The following is a 20,883-nucleotide window of genomic DNA, read 5'->3' as shown; positions in this document are numbered from 1 at the left end:
ACACACACACACACACACACGCACACGCACACGCACGCACACGCACACGCACACACACACACACACACACACCACCTTGGGTTATGTTCTTCGTATTTCTCCTTCAACCTCCTCTACTCTTTTGTCTTTCCAATCCAGTATTTGTTCACATAAAGGCGCCATGCATTTATTTATTTATTTATTTCCTGTGAGGGGCATTGTAGTCCTGGCACATTTATTTTCTTAGGCATGAATAAGACATGAGGGTAGACGAAAAATCACTTTTAAATTACTGCAATACTATGTAAGATATAGGCTAGTGCAAGATGTGTTTTTTTAGTAGTACAGGTTTTGTTGAACATGTGAGGGGATATTGGGTTCTCATTATGATCTAAAAATCAAAACAAAACTGTTAAATTTGACATTCAGTAAATGTTTTTTATTGTTGTTATATGGTTTAAGACTTATGAGATTTTAATAACTGCATATACAAATACACAGTTATCCATATTATAGTTACCACTATATTCAACAAGGATGCATTAAATTAATCAAAAGTGACAGTATTGTTACAACAACAAAAAAATTCTAATAAATGCTTTTAAACTTTTTATTTATCAAAGAATCATTTAAAATGCATCACAGTTTCCACATATAATACTAAGCAGTGCAACAAAATTAATAATAAAAAATGTTTCTTGAGCAGATAATCATCATTAGAATAATTTCTGATGGCTCGTGATACTGACGACTGAAGTAATGATGCTGAAAATTCCGTACATTTTAAAATATATTAAAATAAAACATTATTTTAAATTACAATAATTTAAAATAGTTTTCACAGTATTTTTGATCCAATAAATGCAGCATTGGTGAGCATAAGAGACTTTATAAAACATAAAAATCTTACTGACCCCAAACATATGAAACATTAGTGTATGTGTATTTGTATCTATGTAGTTATATTATTTTTCATCACAAATCAAATGCAAAATGGGCACAATGCTTCTGTGACTATATTTCAGATGACACCAGGGCTTATGGAGATTCAATGTAGCTTTAATTCACAGCAAAAAACCATGTTTCATCCATAACAATCATCCATAACCATCTCTTCTTTTTTCTGTCCTGATATGCAGTTGGATCACGACACCGGCCGGCCTTAGAGGGGAGAAACCATTAAAGGCACAACACAGTCTTCGATTTTTTTTACCTACTTCACGCTCCTTTGGTCCACCTGCTTCATGTTCCCTTTGACAAATCACTAGCCTTTGTTTCCACATAAATTGTTTTCTTAGTTGGTTTTACAACTGAGGAGTTTCAGGCAAAACTCAACTCAGCTTAATTCAATCATGCAATTGCATGACCACCTCAGAATTCGCCTGCATGCGAGAAGGTGTTGAAATGGAGATTAAGGTCTAGAATATATTCTTGGCTTTTTTATTTGATGTGAGGCCACAGTTGGAACTCCAGATTGGTCCATCCTCTAAAAGTGAACTATAGAATTAGGATGAATGCTAATCCACCAATTACAAGCGTAATGTACTTTGTAGTGAAAGTAAAATATCCTTGAACACATACAGATTATTCAACGCCTTTAATCATATCCTCTGCAATATGGCACTTTGAATCCAAAACTGGAATCCATAATGTCTGGAAGCTGCATTGAGCATTATAATGGGAGTAGAGCCAATGGATTTAGCAGCTCAGGATTTTAATAAAGGCCCTGCGGAACTCCGTGTTGAACGTGGTGTAGATGACTGGATTGAGTGCGCTGTTGACGTAGCCGAGCCAAGTGAAGGCGCTGTAGACCTCAGGAGGAACATGGCAAGCTCTGCAGTGAGTGTTTAGGATGTGGGTCACAAAGAAGGGAAGCCAGCAAATAAGAAAAACCCCTGCGAGACAAAAAAGAAAAGAAAAGAAAAACATTAACTTTTGCACAAGTAATCGTATGACATTCTATAGTGGAATACAAAAAGAGAAATTGAGGAAGGTGCTGGTCGATCTTTTCCATGCACCAGAAGTATCAAAAATGTGTCTCACTTTATTCCTATGTCTTTTGAAACCAGTGCAAAGCTTTGTGTGAATAACATACAGAGCCCCTAAAGGGACATGGTGAAAGGAAAAAATATGAGAAGGAGGGGAAAAAAATGTCAATGCTTTTGAGAGCTTTTCGATGTTCTCCCAAATGTTTTAGGTTCCCTAGAGAAATTTAGCATTCCCTGGTAAACCTTATGAGCTCTTTTTGAGAGTGAACGCAAAGTTTCTCGGGGAACGCAAAATGTTTTGTGTGCGAACACAAAATTTCTCGGTGGAACGCAAAACATTTGCGAGAGAAAGCAAAAGCATTGACTTATTATTTTTCCTCCCATCTCCTATTTTTCTTCCACCTCCATGTCCCTTTAGGGGCTCTGTAAAACCAGAACATGTTTAGGGGTTCATAAAATAGGTAGCGATTCACTTTTGTTATCGTTAAGTAAAACTATTAAAAATCCTTTACGGTATTTAAAATAAATCTGAAATAGATTATAAATATTAGAAGAAAAACTTTAAAGAAAATTAGAAATTGCTCTGACAATTAAAATAAATGAAACTAAAACAAAAAATAAATAAATTGAAGCCAAAGAGAAATTAAAAAATGAATACAAAACAAAATTACTAAAACTTAAATTCAGTTGAAACCTGAAAATATAAAAATAATTGCTAATTCATATCTTTAATGATAATTAAAATAGTGTATATGAATAATTCTAAAATAGCACTGATTCATTTGTTAATGAATTGTTCTTTTGAGTCAGATCTTTTCAATGAATCAGCTGATCCAGTTCACAAAAGTAGTTACGAAATTGCATATATATGCGAAAAACAGTATGTGAAAAGAGTAGTAGCAAAAAGTATCCGGATGACCTACTACTTCTGCCGAGATTCTGCAAACGATGGACACTTTACTCTCCCATCAGGCCACGCGAGAGGATTTGTGAATTGCAGTGAAGCAACACAACTGACTCTATAGTCATGAGAATGACAACATGGCGAATGTAGTACGTCCAGATTTCATTAATACTAAACTCATTCATAATATATAAAACATACTTTTGTAGCGGTCACGTAGTAATCTACTTATTCAAAAGAATTACCTACTCAGCGAGTATTTGATTTCGGACGCAGCCAATGATTCATTTAGATACAGACTGATTCAGTTTTTTAGTTCTCACTGACTCATTGAACCGGTTGCAGTGTCAAATGGTATCAGTTTATAAGGACTTGTGAATTTTGGTCTATTGCTCACATAAAACTATTCAATAACTTCAGCAGATTTTTGTGATGCTTTTTTGCCTGTTTAAAAAAATAGCAAACAGTACATTTCTTTAAAATTTCACCTTTTGTGATTCACAGAAGATATAAAGCCTTTTTGCGTGAACTACTCATCAAACCTCTAACTGTAAAGTCTTTTTACATGTAGGAATTTTTGCAAATGACAAATAGCTTTGTTAAATTGACCACAGGCAAAATGGTCATGTGACAACCCTGACCAATTGAGGCAGCTGAGCCATTCACCCAATCTAAGACATCTGTCTCCATGAGTGTGATTTAATTTCCTCCTCAATTAAGCAGACATCTCAGATTACCATCACTGTCATTTATCACTTTACAGAACACTGACTCATGGGTCATCACTTGACACTAATAGAGCCTAATTGGTTGTCTGGTACTTGACGTTTTATAAAAGTAATATGTTGGAGACTGACTGTACTCTGTAGGTGTTGTATAAAGCTACTGGCATTCAGAGTCCTCACTATTCCCCAGGTGGCCCCTTGATGGCAATCTGACAAACTGTTGCACATGCCAGGCACAGACTGACTGAGCTCCATGGAGCGACTCAGCAACCCACTTTCAAAATGTCAAATGAAAAACTAAGTGAATCATTGATTTAAAAAAAATAGTACGGTGGCATGTGCTTGGGTTGAGGGGGAGGGTTGGAGGAGTTGTCAGTACACCCAATATAAAAGGAAAACAATTTTGAAATAGTGAAGATAAAAAAAATCGCAAAATCAATTTGCTGTAAGCAATCAGCAAGATGGTGAATTTCATAAATGTCCAATGTCCATGAAAAAGCCTCCTCATCTGCTAGACGTGAAAGAGGGATTAATATCAGTGTTGATAATAGCTTTCGACAGAGGTCGAGTTTCATTAATCAAGTCAATGAAATTACAAAATAAAGTGCAACCATGCTTACTTCACCTGGGATTCAATCACAGGATAAAATGCTCTTTCTATTAATCAAAGAATCCTGATTTATATAATAAGCAGCACAACTATTTTCAACATTGACGATAATAAGAGATGTTTCTTGAGCACCAAATCAACATATTAAACTGATATCTGAAGGATCACATGACACTGAAGACTGGAGTAATGATACTGAAAATTCTAATTTGCCAACATGGGAATTAATTACATTTTAAAATATATGAAAGTAGAAAACATGTTTTAAATTGTAGTAATATTTTAAAATGTTACTGTTTTTACTGTATTTTTTGTCAAATAAATGCAGCCTTGGTGACCATGAGACTTTAAAAAAAATAATCTAAAAACCTTACCAACCCCAACATTTTTAATGGTATTTAAGCGAGCTCTTCATGTCTATCTTTGACCTTTAATTTTAAGTGATAGATCATTGTAATGTATTATATAATGCACATGTGATCTTGCCAAGGCCACCAAGGGAAAACAGATGTGTTTAACCTTCCAAATGATGCACACAAATGGCTTTGGGCCAAAACAAGATGTAACCAGATGAATGTAAAGTGAGACAGTTTTCAAGTTCTGCATAAATTAAATGTTGCATCACTGAGTCACTGTTATGATGCTTGGGGCAACAAATGAAAGTAAAAAAAAAACAACCAAAAAACCAATGACATTTTATTATGCAAATATCTGCAAGACGGAAAACCAAACACTGTGGAGAATCCAAATATTACAGTGATGTCATCACTGTTGAATAGCAAACATTCTAACAATGCTAGCCAATGAGATTTTCAAAAGTTAATCTTAAATTTCATCTAATAATATCTTACAAAGAACCACAATATGCTATTTTTTTTGGAGAAAACAGTTTTAAGAAAAGACTGTCAAACAGTTTGAGCTAAATTTATTGTAGGACATTGTGATATAAGGAAAAGAAGAGGAATTTCGATGGATGGATGGATGAAAAGGACAAAGATGTGATGGATAGATGGATGGATGTATAAAAAGGGTAGTGATTTGATGGATGGATGGATGGATGGATGGATGAAAAATGACAGTGATGTGATGGATGGATGGATGGATGAATAAAAAAGGATAGTGATATGATGGATGGATGGAAAAGGATATTGATATGATGGATGGATGGAAAAGGATAGTGATATGATGGATGGATGGAAAAGGATAGTGATATGATGGATGGAAAAGGAAAGTGATATAATGGATGGATGGATGGATGGAAAAGGATAGTGATATGATGGATGTAAAAGGATAGTGATATGATGGATGGATGTAAAAGGATAGTGATATGATGGATGGATGGAAAAGGATAGTGATATGATGGATGGAAAAGGAGTGATATAATGGATGGATGGATGGATGGAAAAGGATAGTGATATGATGGATGGATGGATGGAAAAGGATAGTGATATGATGGATGGATGGATTGAAAAGGATATTGATATGATGGATGATGGATGATGGATGGATGAAAAAGGATAGTGATATGATGGATGGAAAAGAATATTGATGATGGATGGATGGATGAAAAATTATAGTGATATTAATGGTTGGATGGATGAATCACTTCATTTTAAAGAAGTACGTAATTTTTGTGCTTCCTCCACAAGAGAATTGCAAAAAAAACGTTTTCACTAAATTTTTCCCCCAAACCTAGAAGTCTAATAATGAAGTCTGGATTTGTACCTGAATCACAACTCACCCAGAACGATGGCCAGCATCTGTGTGGCTTTCTTTTCCTTGGAGTGCATACTTCTACACCGGACCTGACTGGGACACACCATGACACTACCGGGCGGACGCAGTGTGGTGTGTGTTCGTCCGTTTGACAACTTCTTCACCTCACAACTCCTAACTGTCACCTGCTCCTCGTCCCCACCTTCCTCTTCCGCTTGGTTTCCATCTTGCTCAGTGTGAGCAAAGGACGCCTGGCTAATACTGCAGTAGTTGAGCGTGATCACAGGGGGCAGCAGTGAGTTTTCGACAGGGGCGGTTTGAGGCCTCTTACGCCGCAGGCAGCTGGAGAGGAGCCGCGGACGCATCACCTGCTCCGTGCTTTCCTGAACACATAGGGAGATGAAATGTAAGCATGCAAACTTCAAGGTGTGCAGAACACCTTTATTCTTGATAGCATGTCTGTTCTATAATTAATTAGCACAAGGAGGTATGCTGTCCTCATGTCCTCGAATAGAATGATACCGTCTCAAGGACTGCTGAGTATTTTTGTTGCAATGCAAAGCTGATTTCGCACCGCCTTACACATTGCTTTGGATTACTTTTATTTTTGACTTTGCAATTCCTTAAGAAAGGGGAATGGACCAGTAACCTTCAGGCTACTGACTGAACATTTGTTGTTTTTACAGCCATATCTTATTCAATTCTCTCATTTACTTTCCTATAACACAGCATTGGCATTAAATATAAAGCAGTATTGAGTAATACACTACTTTTTTTTATTAGACTTTTTAAATGTTTAAAAAGTGGATCCCAGTGGATAGAAAGTCGTTCATTTTTTATATTACCCGGACTAGTTGAAAAACATAAAAAACTGGTTGAAAAACTTCTAAAATCAACAAAACACACAGCAAAATATGTTTCTTAATCAGTATTTTGTCTTGTTTTCTAAAAACATTAAAACCTCTCTAAAACAAGATAAATTGACTTCAGATACATCTTACATTTTTCTCATCCTAATGGTAAATAGTTTTTGTTTTAAGCATATATGTAACAAATGTAGTCACTTTTAGGCATTTTTTTCTGAATATCTTATTAAACTTTTTCTAAAGTAAATTTATATTCTTTTATTATTTAATTATAAATTATATTATTCTATTTTTAGTAGGGCTGTCAAGCGATTATTTTTTAAAAATCTAATTAATTACATGATGTGGCATTTAATTAATCATAAATTATTCACACATCAAATTTGGCTGAGAAATTATCCCCAAACGATCATTTAAATTCATTGTTGTGTTAAATGAGAAAAGCATCAAACAGACATTACACAAAGTAGCTTTAGAAATAAATTATTTATTTAATTTACCATAGAATTTATTAATGTCATGATTATGGACTTTCAGTTTGTTTAGTCATTTCTTTCACCTGTTTTCATTTAATTAGTTAATCTTAAACTTGTCCAGCTGTTCCTTTTTAGTTCCCTAATTTTTTCTTGTGTATAAATACTTCCTGTTTGGTTCAGTTTGAGGTCGGTCTATGTTAGTCATGTTCAAATTATCCGCTGTCTTCCTGAATATTTGAGTTTCCTATTAAAGGACTATTCGATTCGTTGAAACAGATTAATTCAGGAATGAAGCAGGCTAAATGGTTCTCTTTGGGTGCTTCTCAATTCTTATGTGTGCATCTCCTCATTTCCTTTCCTCCCGTCTCAGCTCCACCCCCTGTAGGATATGAGGGAAGGCTGCAAGGAAAGAAAAGTTGGACGGAGGAATCGAATGAAAGCTTTTTTGTACATTGGAATACTTGATCACTCAAGCGTCACTTCATGACCTCATCGGTGAACGTGATTTCACCAAGTACCACATGTTCCTGGATCAACATCTTTGTTGATACTGGAACAACTTTCAGATCAACCAATCAGATTTGAGGGACAAGTTTACAGTTTATGTCAAGTTTAGGCTTAGAACCAGGGTAAGGTGCTTCAACATCACTGTTATTCACCTGTCATTTCCCTCTGATTTTAGGGAAAAGCTATGGGTAGAATTAGGTTTAGGGGTAGGGACAGGGTAAGGACTAAATTTTGGGTCAGGAATGTTATTCCAGGATCAACAAAATATTTTGGTCCAGGAACATGTCTTACTTGGCAAAATCACGGTGACCTAGCGTCATCAGCTGCGCTCAAAGGATCTGCCCGTATGTTGTATTAGTTTGGTTGTTTAAGAGATTCATAAATAATAATAAAGCAAGATACCCCATTGAAATATGTGAAATGTGTGGTTTATATAAACTGCACATAAAAAAGGTAAAGTATAAATAAAAATTATTGTGACCGATGTGAAGGGGGAGGAGAATTTATACGTGCGTCACGTTTAGTCGATAAAACTCTTCCGCATAGGATACACCCGTGTATCCTCGCTTATGACTCCTCAGGAAGTCTCCTCACTCCTCGATCCTTTCCTCCTCGCGGTGCAATTAGAGAATTGAGATGTTCTTCAAGATGGCTAAGCTCGATCGGTTTCCGGGTCATAGGATGGAGGGCGAGGAGGGATATTGAGAAGCACCCTTAATGAATGGGTCATTGAATCGTTGGTTCACCCGATTGATTGGATCGAATAACGAATACATTCAGAAACATAACACTGCTGTGTTGCTTGGAGACAACAGTTCTGGTTTGGCTTTAGCAGGAAATAATTTTGTTGACAAAATTGAGCAAAAACAGACAATTGTGTCTAAAATATATCACAATATTTACTCATTTATTGAACTATTAAAATCAATATCACATTCGCACGGAACAAAAGTACCCCGAACTGACAGCTGCATTGACCGCATGTCCTATGGCTCGCTATTAAAGCTTGTTACTCCCTAACTTTGAAGTGACTCTTGTGGATACAGTTTCAACAAACAGAAGTGTGACAGTGAAGGGAGTAAAGCACCAGCCAGAACAACTTAGGGGCCATTTGTCAGTGCCACAAATTCTCAGTTCATAGCTTACAGCCAGCAGGGATAAGTCTGTGGAGGCATGTCGACAGAAACGCACCCGCTATGCTAAAACAGGAATGAGAATGCTGCCAGCAATCTCAAAATACCTTGTAGGATTTCTTCACAGAGTCTGTTGCTCTGAGAAGGCTCATTTCATGCAAGATTAGAGTAGAAACACACATTTCTATACACACATGCAGGCACACAATGGTATACGCACATTTATCACATTGATCCTGATGGGGGAAAGGTCTCTTTTCTCTTTGTGAGTGCCATCTTGTAAACACGTCTCCTGCGGAGAGATGTTAAAGAGTCAGCGGGTGGAAAACAAAGGCAATGCAAAAGCATGCAAAACAAATTTGGGAAGCAGCTTTATAAATGTAAAAAAACAGGAAAAGATGCCTGAAGCAAGGCAGGGAAAATGAAGTAGGGTGCTATGGAAAAAGTATCGGAAAAATCTGATTTTCACTGGATTCAAATGGCTGTGACGCTTCACCGAAGCTAATTTTATGACTGGAATGGATCGTCTATTTTATTTTACATCCAAATGTCAGTTACTGACAACAATATTAATTAGTTTTAGTTAACAATAACAACCACGACCTTAAAACTATTTGAATATTGGCACTGTCCGTCTGTTTAATTATAAGTGTAAAGTTATGCCTATAAAGTCCAAGAACCTTTTGTATTTTCATTTTTTTACATAACCTTGGATCCCTTTAACATTTTTCATCTGCAAAAAGAGAGACATTTTTCAAAATTGTCCAGTGTTTGTCTTCCAAACAATATATTATTTTGTGTCCCACAGAAGAAAGAAAGTCATATAAGTTTGGAACTGCTGTACATCAGGGTGAGTAAATTACAATATTAGAACTGTTTCTTTAATAAAAAAATAAAAAAACTGAAAGCTGATTGTTTAATTTAAAATATGAGTGGTACTAAATCAATCAAGTTTTATTTAAAGCTCAAATACTTTGTAAGACTATGCTTGGACGTAATTTTCATTAAAATTAGATAGGACGGGGAAAAAAAGATTATAACAGTCTTTTTAACAGGAAGAAAAATATTCAGGGCAGCCTACAAAGCCTTTTCTCCATATCAAATTTTGCTCCAGTTAGCTGGAACTAAATCTTGCTATAAAATTCCTAGGGCGCGTAGCAGAATGGCTTTGCTGGAACTTTTCCAAAGACCTGATGTGCATCTCACTTTCACATGAAGCCAATGATGCAAAGGTCCTATCCTCTGATCTGGAATGTTGTTTCACTGAATAAAACAACCCAGTAATGTTTCCTAACAAAGACAGACTGGATTCCAAGCTTCTTTGATTTTAAGTGAAATGTAATGCAGTGTTTCGATCCAATATAGCCTGAGTTGGAGCTTAAATGCATTTCCAATCTATATTACCACCGGTAACAGATACCTCTAGTCATTATGCACTGTTATTGGTGGATTATGTGTGTTTTAAGTACAGTAGAGAATCCAAAATAGCTTGAGGAGATTATGTGTAGATGTGGAATGTGAGAAAATCCACTCTTACCGCTGATGGTGGCGCGGATGCTGGCTGAACTTTGCCACCTTGACGGAAGGTGATTCTCTTCCTTCTTCGTCTGAGAAAGATGTAGATGCGGATGTAGACCAGAAGAGTCACCACGAACGGCAAGTAAAACGACACCACGGAGGAGTAGATCACAAAATCGGGATTTGAAATCGAGCACACCGCAGGGTCGTCTGCAAGAAACACACATGCAACATATCATTACTGCAAAGTGCGACTGTCACGATTATGTTCTGTTTAGTTGTTCCTGTCTGTCTGTATGAGTTCTCGTTAGTTTCTATAGTTACTGATTAGTTAATATTTGATCGGCTGTTCCTGTTTAGTTCCTTCATTTACTACGTGTAGATATTCTTCCTGTTCTGGTCAGCTTTGGTCGGTTATTGTTTGTATGAATGTGAATGTTACTCTTGAGTTTGCTATTAAAGACTGTGTATTTCATCATATCCTTCGTTGTGCACTTTAGACAGCCACCTTTCTGTGACAGAATAACTGACCACTTAAAAACGAGTAAAAAGAAAAAAACTATGCAATCAACAGCACTGCATACCCCCCTTCCGGCGGTCTCTCCCTCACAGCCTGCAAACCCAATGCAGCCACAGAGGTCGTCCCACAACCAGAGCTGGATAACATCAAAGCCCCAGAGTCTACGCTTGCCGATCAGTCCATCTCAGAGCCAGGAGCGGATCTAAACCTTATAGATCTGTGGTCCTCGGATCAAGTCCCCATCCTCGACTTCTTCGCTGTTCCCGTCCGGAGATAATCTTCTTCCGCCAATGTTCGCACCTGATTTCCTGGTCCCATCTCCTTCGCTGGTTACGGCCAGCCCCTAGATCCGTCGGCACCACTGGTGTCATCTAGCTCCTCGGCTCTGCCCCTGCCACTAGCTTCTTGCGGTTCGTCAGCTTCATCTCAGGCATCTCCTCCAGCAGCTCGGCATGAGGCCGAATCCCCGTCTCCACATTGGCCTGTCAGCCCGTCGGCTGCGTCCCGGCGCTGCGTTCCTCATCTCCACCATGGCCCGTCTGCCCTAGGACTCCTATGGGCTCCCTCGTCCATCTGGATAAGCCTCGGTCGGTCGGCGCTCAGCTTACGCCATGGACTTCCAGATCTCTGGCTGTGCCTCGACCCTCAATGCCTTCGGCTCTACCAGGCTTCTCCTTCCCTATGGCTTCTCCATTGTACTCGATCGCTCCATCGCCGCCCTGTTCAGCCGAGTCCCCGTCTCCGCGAGCCAGCAGCTTCACCTTGGGCTTCCGAGCCGTAGATGTTGACCTGGTCCTTCAGCCTTTCTGCTTCGCCGTCCAGCCCTGCAGCCACAGTTCCACCCTGGCTCCTCCCACTGTCTGCTCCACCATGGTGTTTGTCTCCGACTTCTCCTGGTCGTCCCTGTCCCCTCCATGAACATCACCAGCTACACGCCCACCTCCAAAGCCCCCTCCCTCCTCTGTTGGACATTATACGTTACGAGGATGCACCTTTCCGAGGGAGGCGTAATGTCACGATTGTCTGTCTGTATAAGTTCTTGTTAGTTTCTATGGTTATTGATTAGTTCATCTTTGTCCAGCTGTTCCTGTTTAGTTTCCTCAATTACAACGTGTATATATTCTTCCTGTTCTGTTCAGCCCTTGTTATTGTTTGAGTTGGATGTGAATGTTCCACCATTCCGTGATAGCAACGCAACAGTAGATACATTTTGAATTTTGTTGTGATTCTTTTGTTTGCTGTTTTTGTAAAATATTACATTGTATAGCAATGTAATTAAGATTGAATATCACAGATATATAGTAATAATAGTGTAGATGTATGCAATGATGTCAGCTGTGTCAGTATAATCAATACTCTAATCAGCAGTAATCGGCGACGTATAAAATAGTTTCTGCGGCAACATAATTAGACCCTCAAAGTCCTTCCCTCCCATCTGCAGTACATACAGCCCAAGCAGAACAAATCACATGCATATCTAGGAGGCTTGCGTGTGTGTGAGAGATGACATTCATTGTATCTCACCGTGAAACTAATTAACTGATTACTCTAATTAAATGGATGATTAATTCCTTCGCAAACTAATTTATTGACATCTGATGGAAGCTCACTAAAAGCTATAGCTATAAAATGATCCACCATTTTAGTGCTTTACTGTATTTTGAAACCACATGTTTGAGGAAGCTACTTTGAAAGTGTAGCTTAACAAGCATCACGTAAAGTAGTTGACTTACAGAGCTACCCTTTTGAAAAATAGATACACTACAAACTATTAAAGACAAGATGCAAACTAGACTAAAGCTATTTAAAAACTCCATGAACTTAAAATTTGAGTTAAAGTTGTTTTGAGTTCATGGAAATGACACTACCGGTCAAAAATGTGATTTTTAAAATTTATTTAAACTCTTATGCTCACCAATTAAGGCTGCATTTGATCAAAAACACAGTAAAAACAGTATTATTGTGAAGTATTATTACAATAGAAAATATTTTTTAGTTTAATATATTTAAAAAATATATTGGAATGATTCTGAAGTATCATGTGAGTAATGGCTGCTGAAAATTCAGCTTTGTCATAAATTACATTTTAATATATATTTAAATAGAAAACTGCTGTTTTAATTTGTAATAATGTTTCCCAATATTACTGCTTTTACTGTCCCTTTGATCAAATAAATGCAGCCTTGGTGAGAATAAGTGACTTTTTTTTTTTAACTTTGAAAAAAGTTTAACTGTTCCAAACCGTTTGTGTAGCTTTGAAGCTTATTGAACTACTAAAAGTTGTCAAAATTAACATTTCGAAGACATAGCTTGCGCAATTGAGATGTAGTCTCTTATTTTCTGGGATAATGGACAAAAATGCTCATGACTCATGCGCTAAACAGATTTTTGTCCAATCAAATGCTCACAAGTACTAACAAGTAAATCAAGTCCATGGCTGAGGTAACTATTGGCTATTACAGAACACATCCCTTTATTATGTTGTCTTCCTTCCTTCCACCCATCCTTCCTTCCTTCCTCCCTTCCTTCCTTCCTGTCTCAATAGTAAATACATCAAGGATAAAAGTGCATTTCTCAATATCGTATATATAGCCTACCATAGAAACGTGAAAAAATAATCTACAAATACTGAGGCAGCAAACTTCACTGTAAAAAATTACATGATCAATAAGTTATGACATTTTTAAATTGCTTTAACTCATCAAAATAAGTTAAGGAATTAACTTATTTTCAATACTTTCAATACTTTTTACCACAGCTGTATATAGCCAACCCCATTTGCTATGAATTAGTCTTGTACAAGATTTCATGCAAGAAATGGATGCAATGATTTCACACTACTGGACAAGTGCAGTGGTTCTCAACTGTTTTTTCTTTAGAAAGCAGATTGTATTGGGCAAGCGAACTATGCATGATAATATGGTTATTTGCATGTGTTTGCATTTTATTTAGCATTATTCATTAGAGCACCAATGACCCTTGAGTCACAGCTGGAGCTCACCTGTAGTGTTGAATCCAAACAGTAGAGGGCAGGAGACTGCAAAGGCGAGGACCCAAACTGTAGCAATCATAACTGAAACCCTTTTGCGGGAGCTGTGAGTGGTGTTGTATAGCACGGGCATCACCACAGCCGTATACCTTTACAGAAGGAAGGAGTAATCAGGAAAAGGTCACACTCACTGAAGCACAAAAGTGTGAGTTATGAGATTAAATGAAAACTTTTAAATGACCCCACAAAGTATTTTTTGAATATACATCCGTTGTGATATGAAAGAAAAGTTCAAAGTCAATTTCAGATAAGCTTTCACTGCAATGTTTTTTTTCTGGATCTGCCACGAAGCGTTAAAAAGAAAATATCTGATTAAAAATTAATAAATCAGGACGCCGAAAGAGAACGTGCAACATCTTTGCATGGAAGAGAGATTAATTATGCTCGACCCCTATCAGCAGGATGAGATGCAATTGTATTAGCTTTTCGTGATAGTTTTTTTTTTTATATCTGCAGCAGCACACTGCTTTTACAAGTAGAATACCAGAGGAAAAAGAGGGGGGAGAACCAGGCCAGTCTGAAAGGCATAAGCAACCTAAATACATGCCTTTCTCTCCCCTGGCTGAATACATTTCCCTGCACTCTGTATCATACATCTTTTTGTGTTTTCTACTGAATCGTTTTCTCACAGCCTTTCCATTTCGTCCTTTTTGATCAGCCCATTACTCTCCACCCCCCCAACTAATTAAACTTCTATATGTTTTCACACTCATGCCATGCAGTCAAAATTAAAACGAAGGCCCCTACCAGCTCTATCTATGAAGGTGTTAATGACGCACCTGTCACTGGAGGGATTTGCTGATACCACATTAAAGGAAAATTTTGGGGTTGAAAGCTCGAAAAGCATTTATTGATAACCACAAAAATGAGTTTCAACTAATTTCTCCTTTTCTTAAAAAAATGTAGAGGAGTGGTCACATTTACCATTGTTTGGCGAATTTTTGGTAATCAATTTTTGCTGGTAATCAACATTATGCCGCAAATGGTTTTGATTGAACTTAATTTGTACTAAACCTGGAATATTCTTTTAATAAAAAGGAACCACAAAAATGTATTATTATCCCCCTACCTGTCGATGCTGATGGCGCACAGGTTGAGAATGCTTGCAGTGCACATCATCACATCCAGGGTTACAAAGACATTGCAATACAAGCGACTGAAGAGCCAATCTCCGCCAACCACCTGCACAGATACAACAGGGTCATATTAAGCGACTAGATGCACAAAAAAATTGAAAGGAAAAGGATATACATATGAAATATGTCTAACTAAGCAACTTCTAGCCACACTGCCTCAATGATTCTCCAATGCAAGTAAGGAGATAACTATTTTTGAGAGTCTCAGCTTTTATCCCAATCTCACTTTGCAAATAATGAGTGCTCCAGAGTCAAACAGACTCTTGGTCCATCTCTCAGAGGGCCTACGACGATAGCGCCCATCCGGGTGGCAAGGGAGATAATAAAGCTCCGGCAGAGATGAATGGGCTGCATGCTCCTGAATCAGACTGCTAGGCTACATGTAGAACGCCACGGCAGGAAGAATCGTCTTTTCTCCCTTACTGGCACTAATCAACAGCGGCACAATGCCTCCTACTGCAGCCATTCACAAGATGTGCTGCCAAATTTAATCGAGTAGGAATGCAGTTTTTGAATGAATATTTTTAACTGTGAACCACCAAACCAGGGAAGAGTGAAGGGAATTTGATATTACACTGTGAAAATTATAGTGTAGTTGCTGTAACTGTAAAATTAATCAGGTTGAGTTAGTCATATTAAATTATATTTAAACAAAAGGTGTAACGTTTGCCAGTTAGAGGGATTTGCCAATTTTTATTTTGGGCCCCAAAAATTTAAATGCTATTATCAGTTACTCACCCTTAAGTTGTTCCCAACCTGTATGAATTTCCTTCTTCTGCTGAACACAAAAGAAGATATTTTTAAGAATATGGGTAACCAGACAGTTGACGGTAGACATTGACGTCCATAGTAGGAAAAATAATAGAAGTCAATGGCTACAGTCAACTCTGTGGTTACCAACATTCTGCAACGTATCTTCTTTTGTGTTCAACAGAGGAAAGACATTCATGCAGGTTTGAAACAACTTGATGCTGAGTAAATGATGCTTAATGAATTGTAGTTCTGAAAGTAAAACTGCTAATGTTTCTGATGGATAAAAGAGTTTAACCCTTTGACCAAAGCAAAGGGTAACTAATTATTGATGACTCAGAGGATATATTGAATGAAGTACGACTTGACAGATTTGAGAACCATTATCTGCTGCTCTCAGTCTATAAGCTTTCAGATAATATTGATTTTTGCTGGTTATTTAAACAATAGATATATTGATTTAAGTCTCGCTTCTTGTGTCAATGTCAAGCAATCAACTATTGATGTAGGAAAAAAATTGGAAGTCTTGATTATAGCACCGATTTGTGTCCCTTATAGGGGCATTCGGCAACTCTAGCTATTTCTTCGCTGATTTTCACTTTTGTTGTCGCATGTTTTCTCAACAAGCTCTCCCTACAGCTGAGGCGTATATTTCACAACAATGTCATAAAAAAACTCACTTGCGGCCCCTCCTCCCCCTTTCTACCGCTGGACATGTGCATTTGTTATTATCGGAGCCGGCCAGCTTTATTGTGTGGAGCTATGTCTACCGAGGTGGGTAATACATTATACACACTGATGGGGGCGTGCGTGTTTATGTCCAATTGCCGTAAAGCAGTTTGTGTTTCTCGGTCGTTCTGGCTTCTCAAGAAACTTCCTATTTCCAACTTACCGTGACGTTAGTCCCCATGTTGCAAGGTTGGTTTTCCGCCTGGGAACGCTGGGGGGAGCGGGGAAAGTCACCATTCTCACCAGAACAGGTTATTAAACCATCCAAATGATTTCTAAACGGTTTTATTAAGTTGAAATAGTTGCCGAATGCCCCTTTAAGACATGGAGACAATGGGAATTAAATTGACAGATTTTTTATGTTTTAATTATTTTTGTAATTACTTTTAATTATTTAGTATTGTTTGGCGAATTTTCATGGACAAAATGCAGTCATTTCAACAGGAACCCTCACAATCTGGAATTTCTCTTGAGGACGTAAGATTTCCCCAATCAGATTTCACAACGATTCACCGTGTTGACCAACATAAAGCTGCTTGGTTTGAAAGTGACTCCTGTGTGAGCTTAATGCCCAAACTTCTGTGTGAGCTTCATACACTTTTGACAATAGACAACAGTGCTGGTTTTGCCAATGAAATTTCACAAATGTGACGGCAGCATAATATGGCTTTGTCCATTCAATCATTATGGGCAAGGCACAAAGTGATGGTGAAGAAAAAAGCCTGATTTTTTTTTACAGTACTTTTTTAAAGTACTGTAGCTTTTCCCATATAGAGTTTCCCTTTTTCAGTGGATCTCAAACACTTCATCTGTATTTTTAATTTCTGAGTTAAGGGAATGAATCAGTTCATCCTAAACAGCCCTCTGTCTCATATGCAACTTTGGGAAGTCTGGTTCCTCCTAGTGAATCAGTTTGTTCGGATGGTTCATGTAAATTAACAGATTAAAAAAAATATTCACAGATTTGAGTCCCTGAATATGTTTTCAACTCGCTGTAAATTTACCTGTTCAAGATTGACACGTTCACCCCAATTGACATTATTCACTCACTCGATCAAAAACTGCTTAAAAGAATAGTTAATTTCCACAAACAATGCCTAAGAAATCCCCCAAACAATTCCAGTCTATTTCCTTGTACATGTCATTAAGTTACCAGGCAATACTTAAAAACACCGTATCTCCTTATCTTTATTTGTTGAGTTTCTTTTAATTACGGGTTCAAGCACGTATCACTGAAACCCTATTATAATTGTTAGAATTTCTCCCCTAAAAGTGATCGGGCAGACCAAACCGTAAGTCGTAGAGACTTGAAACTTTTGAGGGATGGTAGTACCCACCCCATTTGGCTCATAACTCCTAAACCATTTGACGCAGACTGTGTCTTATATCGCGAAATTGACTAAATGTTATGCTATTTTGGATTTTTCTAAAAAACTATTGCGAACTTGTCAGTGCAGAAAGATTCTCTGGAGTCTGTTTGTCAATAATTATTTTTTTTAAAAAGTTGGTGTGGCCACTTTTACTAAAATAGCTAAACCTCTCAAACAGAATGAGATCATTTAACCAAATTTGGGTAAAGGGCATGATGTTCATTGGATGATTTATAAACACCCACCAGTTTGAAAACACCCACAAATTTAGAAACGCCCACTTTTTTTCTGCAGAGACCCCATACTCACATAGGAATTTTTGAACATGCCCATGACCATATGGTAGAACTGAGAAACTTTGCCTAAAGGACAACCGTTGTCAATCAAATCGTTTTTTAAATATCGGAGATTATTTCAAAAACCTACTTTCGCAAACTACAGTTTGGCTCAAAGTCGATAACTGTTAAAAAGCTTTAAAACATAAACACCCTTAATAAATCCTTAAAACATCCTTAATAATTGCCTGTTTTGTATGTAAATGGTCTTTTCCATATGATCTAAGAGGTTACATGCTCGCTAAATAAAACTAAATTTCTTATTACGAATGTGCTTAAAGGCCTTAAAGCACTCGAATCCTGAAATATAGCTATTTACATTTAGTAATTGTTATTGTTAATATCAACAACAACAACAAAAAAACACCCTGAACTAGGCTACTGCAGGTTCTGGTGTACTCACTTCCAAATAGACGGCCCAGGGCATAACCAGTGAGGCAACCAAGAGATCAGCAACTGCCAGACTGACCACCAGGTAGTTGGTGGTGGTCTGGAGAGCCTTCTCACGAAGCACAGCAATACACACTAGAACATTCCCAAATACAATAGCCAGGATAAGTAGGGAATAGAGCATGGCATAGTAATTCCTCTTCCCATCTTCAACGCCAGATACCAGGCTGTAGTTTCCTCCAGAAGTGAGATAATGTTCTGACTCATTCCACAGCCATTCACTGCTGCTAAACATTGCCATGAGTGTGGGAGATCTGGGAAGAGAGAACAGTTTTCAATCAAAAACTAGGGTGTCTATTGAGTCTTGATGCTGCTTGAAACCTTGCGTGTATATGCTGACATCCCTGAATGTTATATTATAGACTTGGTAACACTTCTTGAGACATGACAGGCTGCTTGGTGTCTTCACAGTGCAGCTTTTATATCTTTGAAATTTCTATTTATTGATTGCAGCAATAAAAAACAAGATATCTTAATAATATATAAATATATTATGAAGGCTCATTTGGAGAGCCATGTTTTATAACTTGTATTGCCACAATGTAGACCTGGTATAACTGTCTCATCCAGCCCATATTATGCAACCCTGTCCATCTGGAATTCAGTAATAAATTATGGCTAATAATACAAAAAATTGATAGTCAGGATTGAAAAAAATAGTCAGTCTAGATCAATGTTAAATCTTATGAAGGTCATAATAGGCTATAGCTATAATAAACATAAATTATAATTTATTAATCTCTAAATTTAACTTAATCTTAAACATGGATGATAAGGGATGTTCCAAAATACATTGCAGATAGAAAAAAAATCTAAAAGTTGCAATGTTGCTTCATAAAGGCACACATTGACGCCAAGGGGGAAAAAATCATGGTGATAATCTGCACAAATGTTAACGCATGCATTTGATTAGTTAATGGATAAGATCCATTCTGTGCTGCATTCCAGAGGCAGATTACACGGTTTACAATGTGTCTACCTGTTAAGCATCTCCAGCGAAGAACCGAAACAGAACCACATCTGAATGCATTTTCCCTGATATTAAAGTTATCCGTCCAGTCGCTTTTCGCGCGAGCCGTTGATGCTGAGGAAGGGACTCCATCCTTAACGCGCACCGGGCGAGCACGATATGTGAAACTTATTAAACCACAGCTCCAACAATACTTCCACTCGTTGCTTTTGTTCATTGAATAACCAGCACCCAAATGATTTCGCACAGGGCATTGATTCGCCAGGGTGGTTGGTTACAGCCGAGGGACGAGCTTCATTCCATCTCCAAGAGGTCTTTTACGCACCAAGCATCTGCTTTCATTAGTTCAATGCGTGGTGGTAGATCAAATATATTTTGAAGTTAATCCAGGTAGGTGAAAGAATAAAACAACATCTCAAAAATCCTAATTGTAAATCATGGCTTTGTCTAACGGTATTCGCGTCCCGCTGACGATTTCGAAGGATGTCTATAGCGTACACGGTTCCCTCTCAGGCTGTGATCATAACGACTGTCTGAAATAGCTATTACCTGTGACAGACTCAACAAACCGGTTAACAGCTCAAGAGCCACACCGAGTTCACCTGATAATAGCACAAAATGAATTTCTTACTGAGAAAATAATTGCGTAATTATGGGATTTTGGAGATAGCCTACTAGTGGTCGCACTTTTTACAATTGAATATTTTCAAGGTAGGTTTATTATTGAAAGTAAATTACAGCCAATGTCTTGAGTTTTGGGAAAAAGCTATTAAATATATAAATAACATTAAACACAATGTGCACCAAGGCATGTTGTCAATATGGGGTAATTTGTCATTAACCTGTCAATTATTAGGTCAGACCGTCAGAGAAATAGCTAAAAGCTACAGCTAACATATAAATTATGGTCTATTAATCTCAAAATAAAGAAATTTGTCACAATGGAACCTGCCATTAAACCTAAACAAAACCAACAAATAATAGCCTACATAAAAAAGCTGTAGAGAAACAGCAAATAAATAAATAAATAAATAAACAAACAAACAAACAAACAAACAGCAAAAAATAAAAAGGGTTAGCTAAAATATCAAACTATTGTTTTGGCCAACAATTATTGTAATTACATTATTAATTTGTACAAATGTATAACAC

General features: G+C 37.5%; 1 protein-coding gene and 1 long non-coding RNA gene across 3 annotated transcripts; one reads left to right on the top strand and one right to left on the bottom strand.

Moving 5' to 3' along the window:
- Positions 1–575: 575 nt before the first annotated feature.
- drd3 (dopamine receptor D3) lies at positions 576–20,287 on the bottom strand. The gene is made up of 8 exons (XM_077244628.1): positions 19,741–20,287; positions 18,715–19,015; positions 15,061–15,173; positions 13,944–14,080; positions 10,442–10,632; positions 9,125–9,196; positions 5,948–6,305; positions 576–1,874 (listed from the first exon to the last, which is right to left on the bottom strand). The coding sequence occupies exons 1-8, from the start codon at positions 19,779–19,781 to the stop codon at positions 1,678–1,680; spliced, it is 1,410 nt and encodes a 469-aa protein (XP_077100743.1). The 5' UTR covers positions 19,782–20,287; the 3' UTR covers positions 576–1,677.
- Positions 6,212–11,051, top strand: LOC143751856 (uncharacterized). Of its 2 annotated transcripts, none has more exons than XR_013207305.1 (3): positions 6,212–6,328; positions 9,713–9,754; positions 10,927–11,051. It is a non-coding gene; the product is annotated as an uncharacterized LOC143751856 (long non-coding RNA). The 2 variants fall into 2 exon arrangements; XR_013207304.1 differs by lacking the exon at positions 10,927–11,051 and adding an exon at positions 10,054–10,175.
- Positions 20,288–20,883: the final 596 nt, after the last annotated feature.

This window comes from Siphateles boraxobius, unplaced genomic scaffold (genome assembly GCF_051911475.1).
Source record: "Siphateles boraxobius isolate OS27281-9 unplaced genomic scaffold, OSU_SipBor_1 26, whole genome shotgun sequence".
NCBI lineage: Eukaryota > Metazoa > Chordata > Actinopteri > Cypriniformes > Leuciscidae > Siphateles > Siphateles boraxobius.
This window is presented reverse-complemented; position numbering and strand designations above follow the sequence as displayed.

What these genes read in the sequence shown, in the direction of transcription:
- drd3 (XM_077244628.1), bottom strand. Translation starts at nt 19,781, where the DNA reads ATGTGGTTCTGTTTCGGTTCTTCGCTGGAGATGCTTAACAG. An exon ending in CCTGGGCCGTCTATTTGGAA is followed by an intron (nt 15,174 to 18,714) that starts GTGAGTACACCA and finishes GTATCTGTGCAG; the next exon opens with GTGGTTGGCGGAGATTGGCT. An exon ending in GTTTGGATTCAACACTACAG is followed by an intron (nt 10,633 to 13,943) that starts GTGAGCTCCAGC and finishes TGTTTCTTGCAG; the next exon opens with ACGACCCTGCGGTGTGCTCG.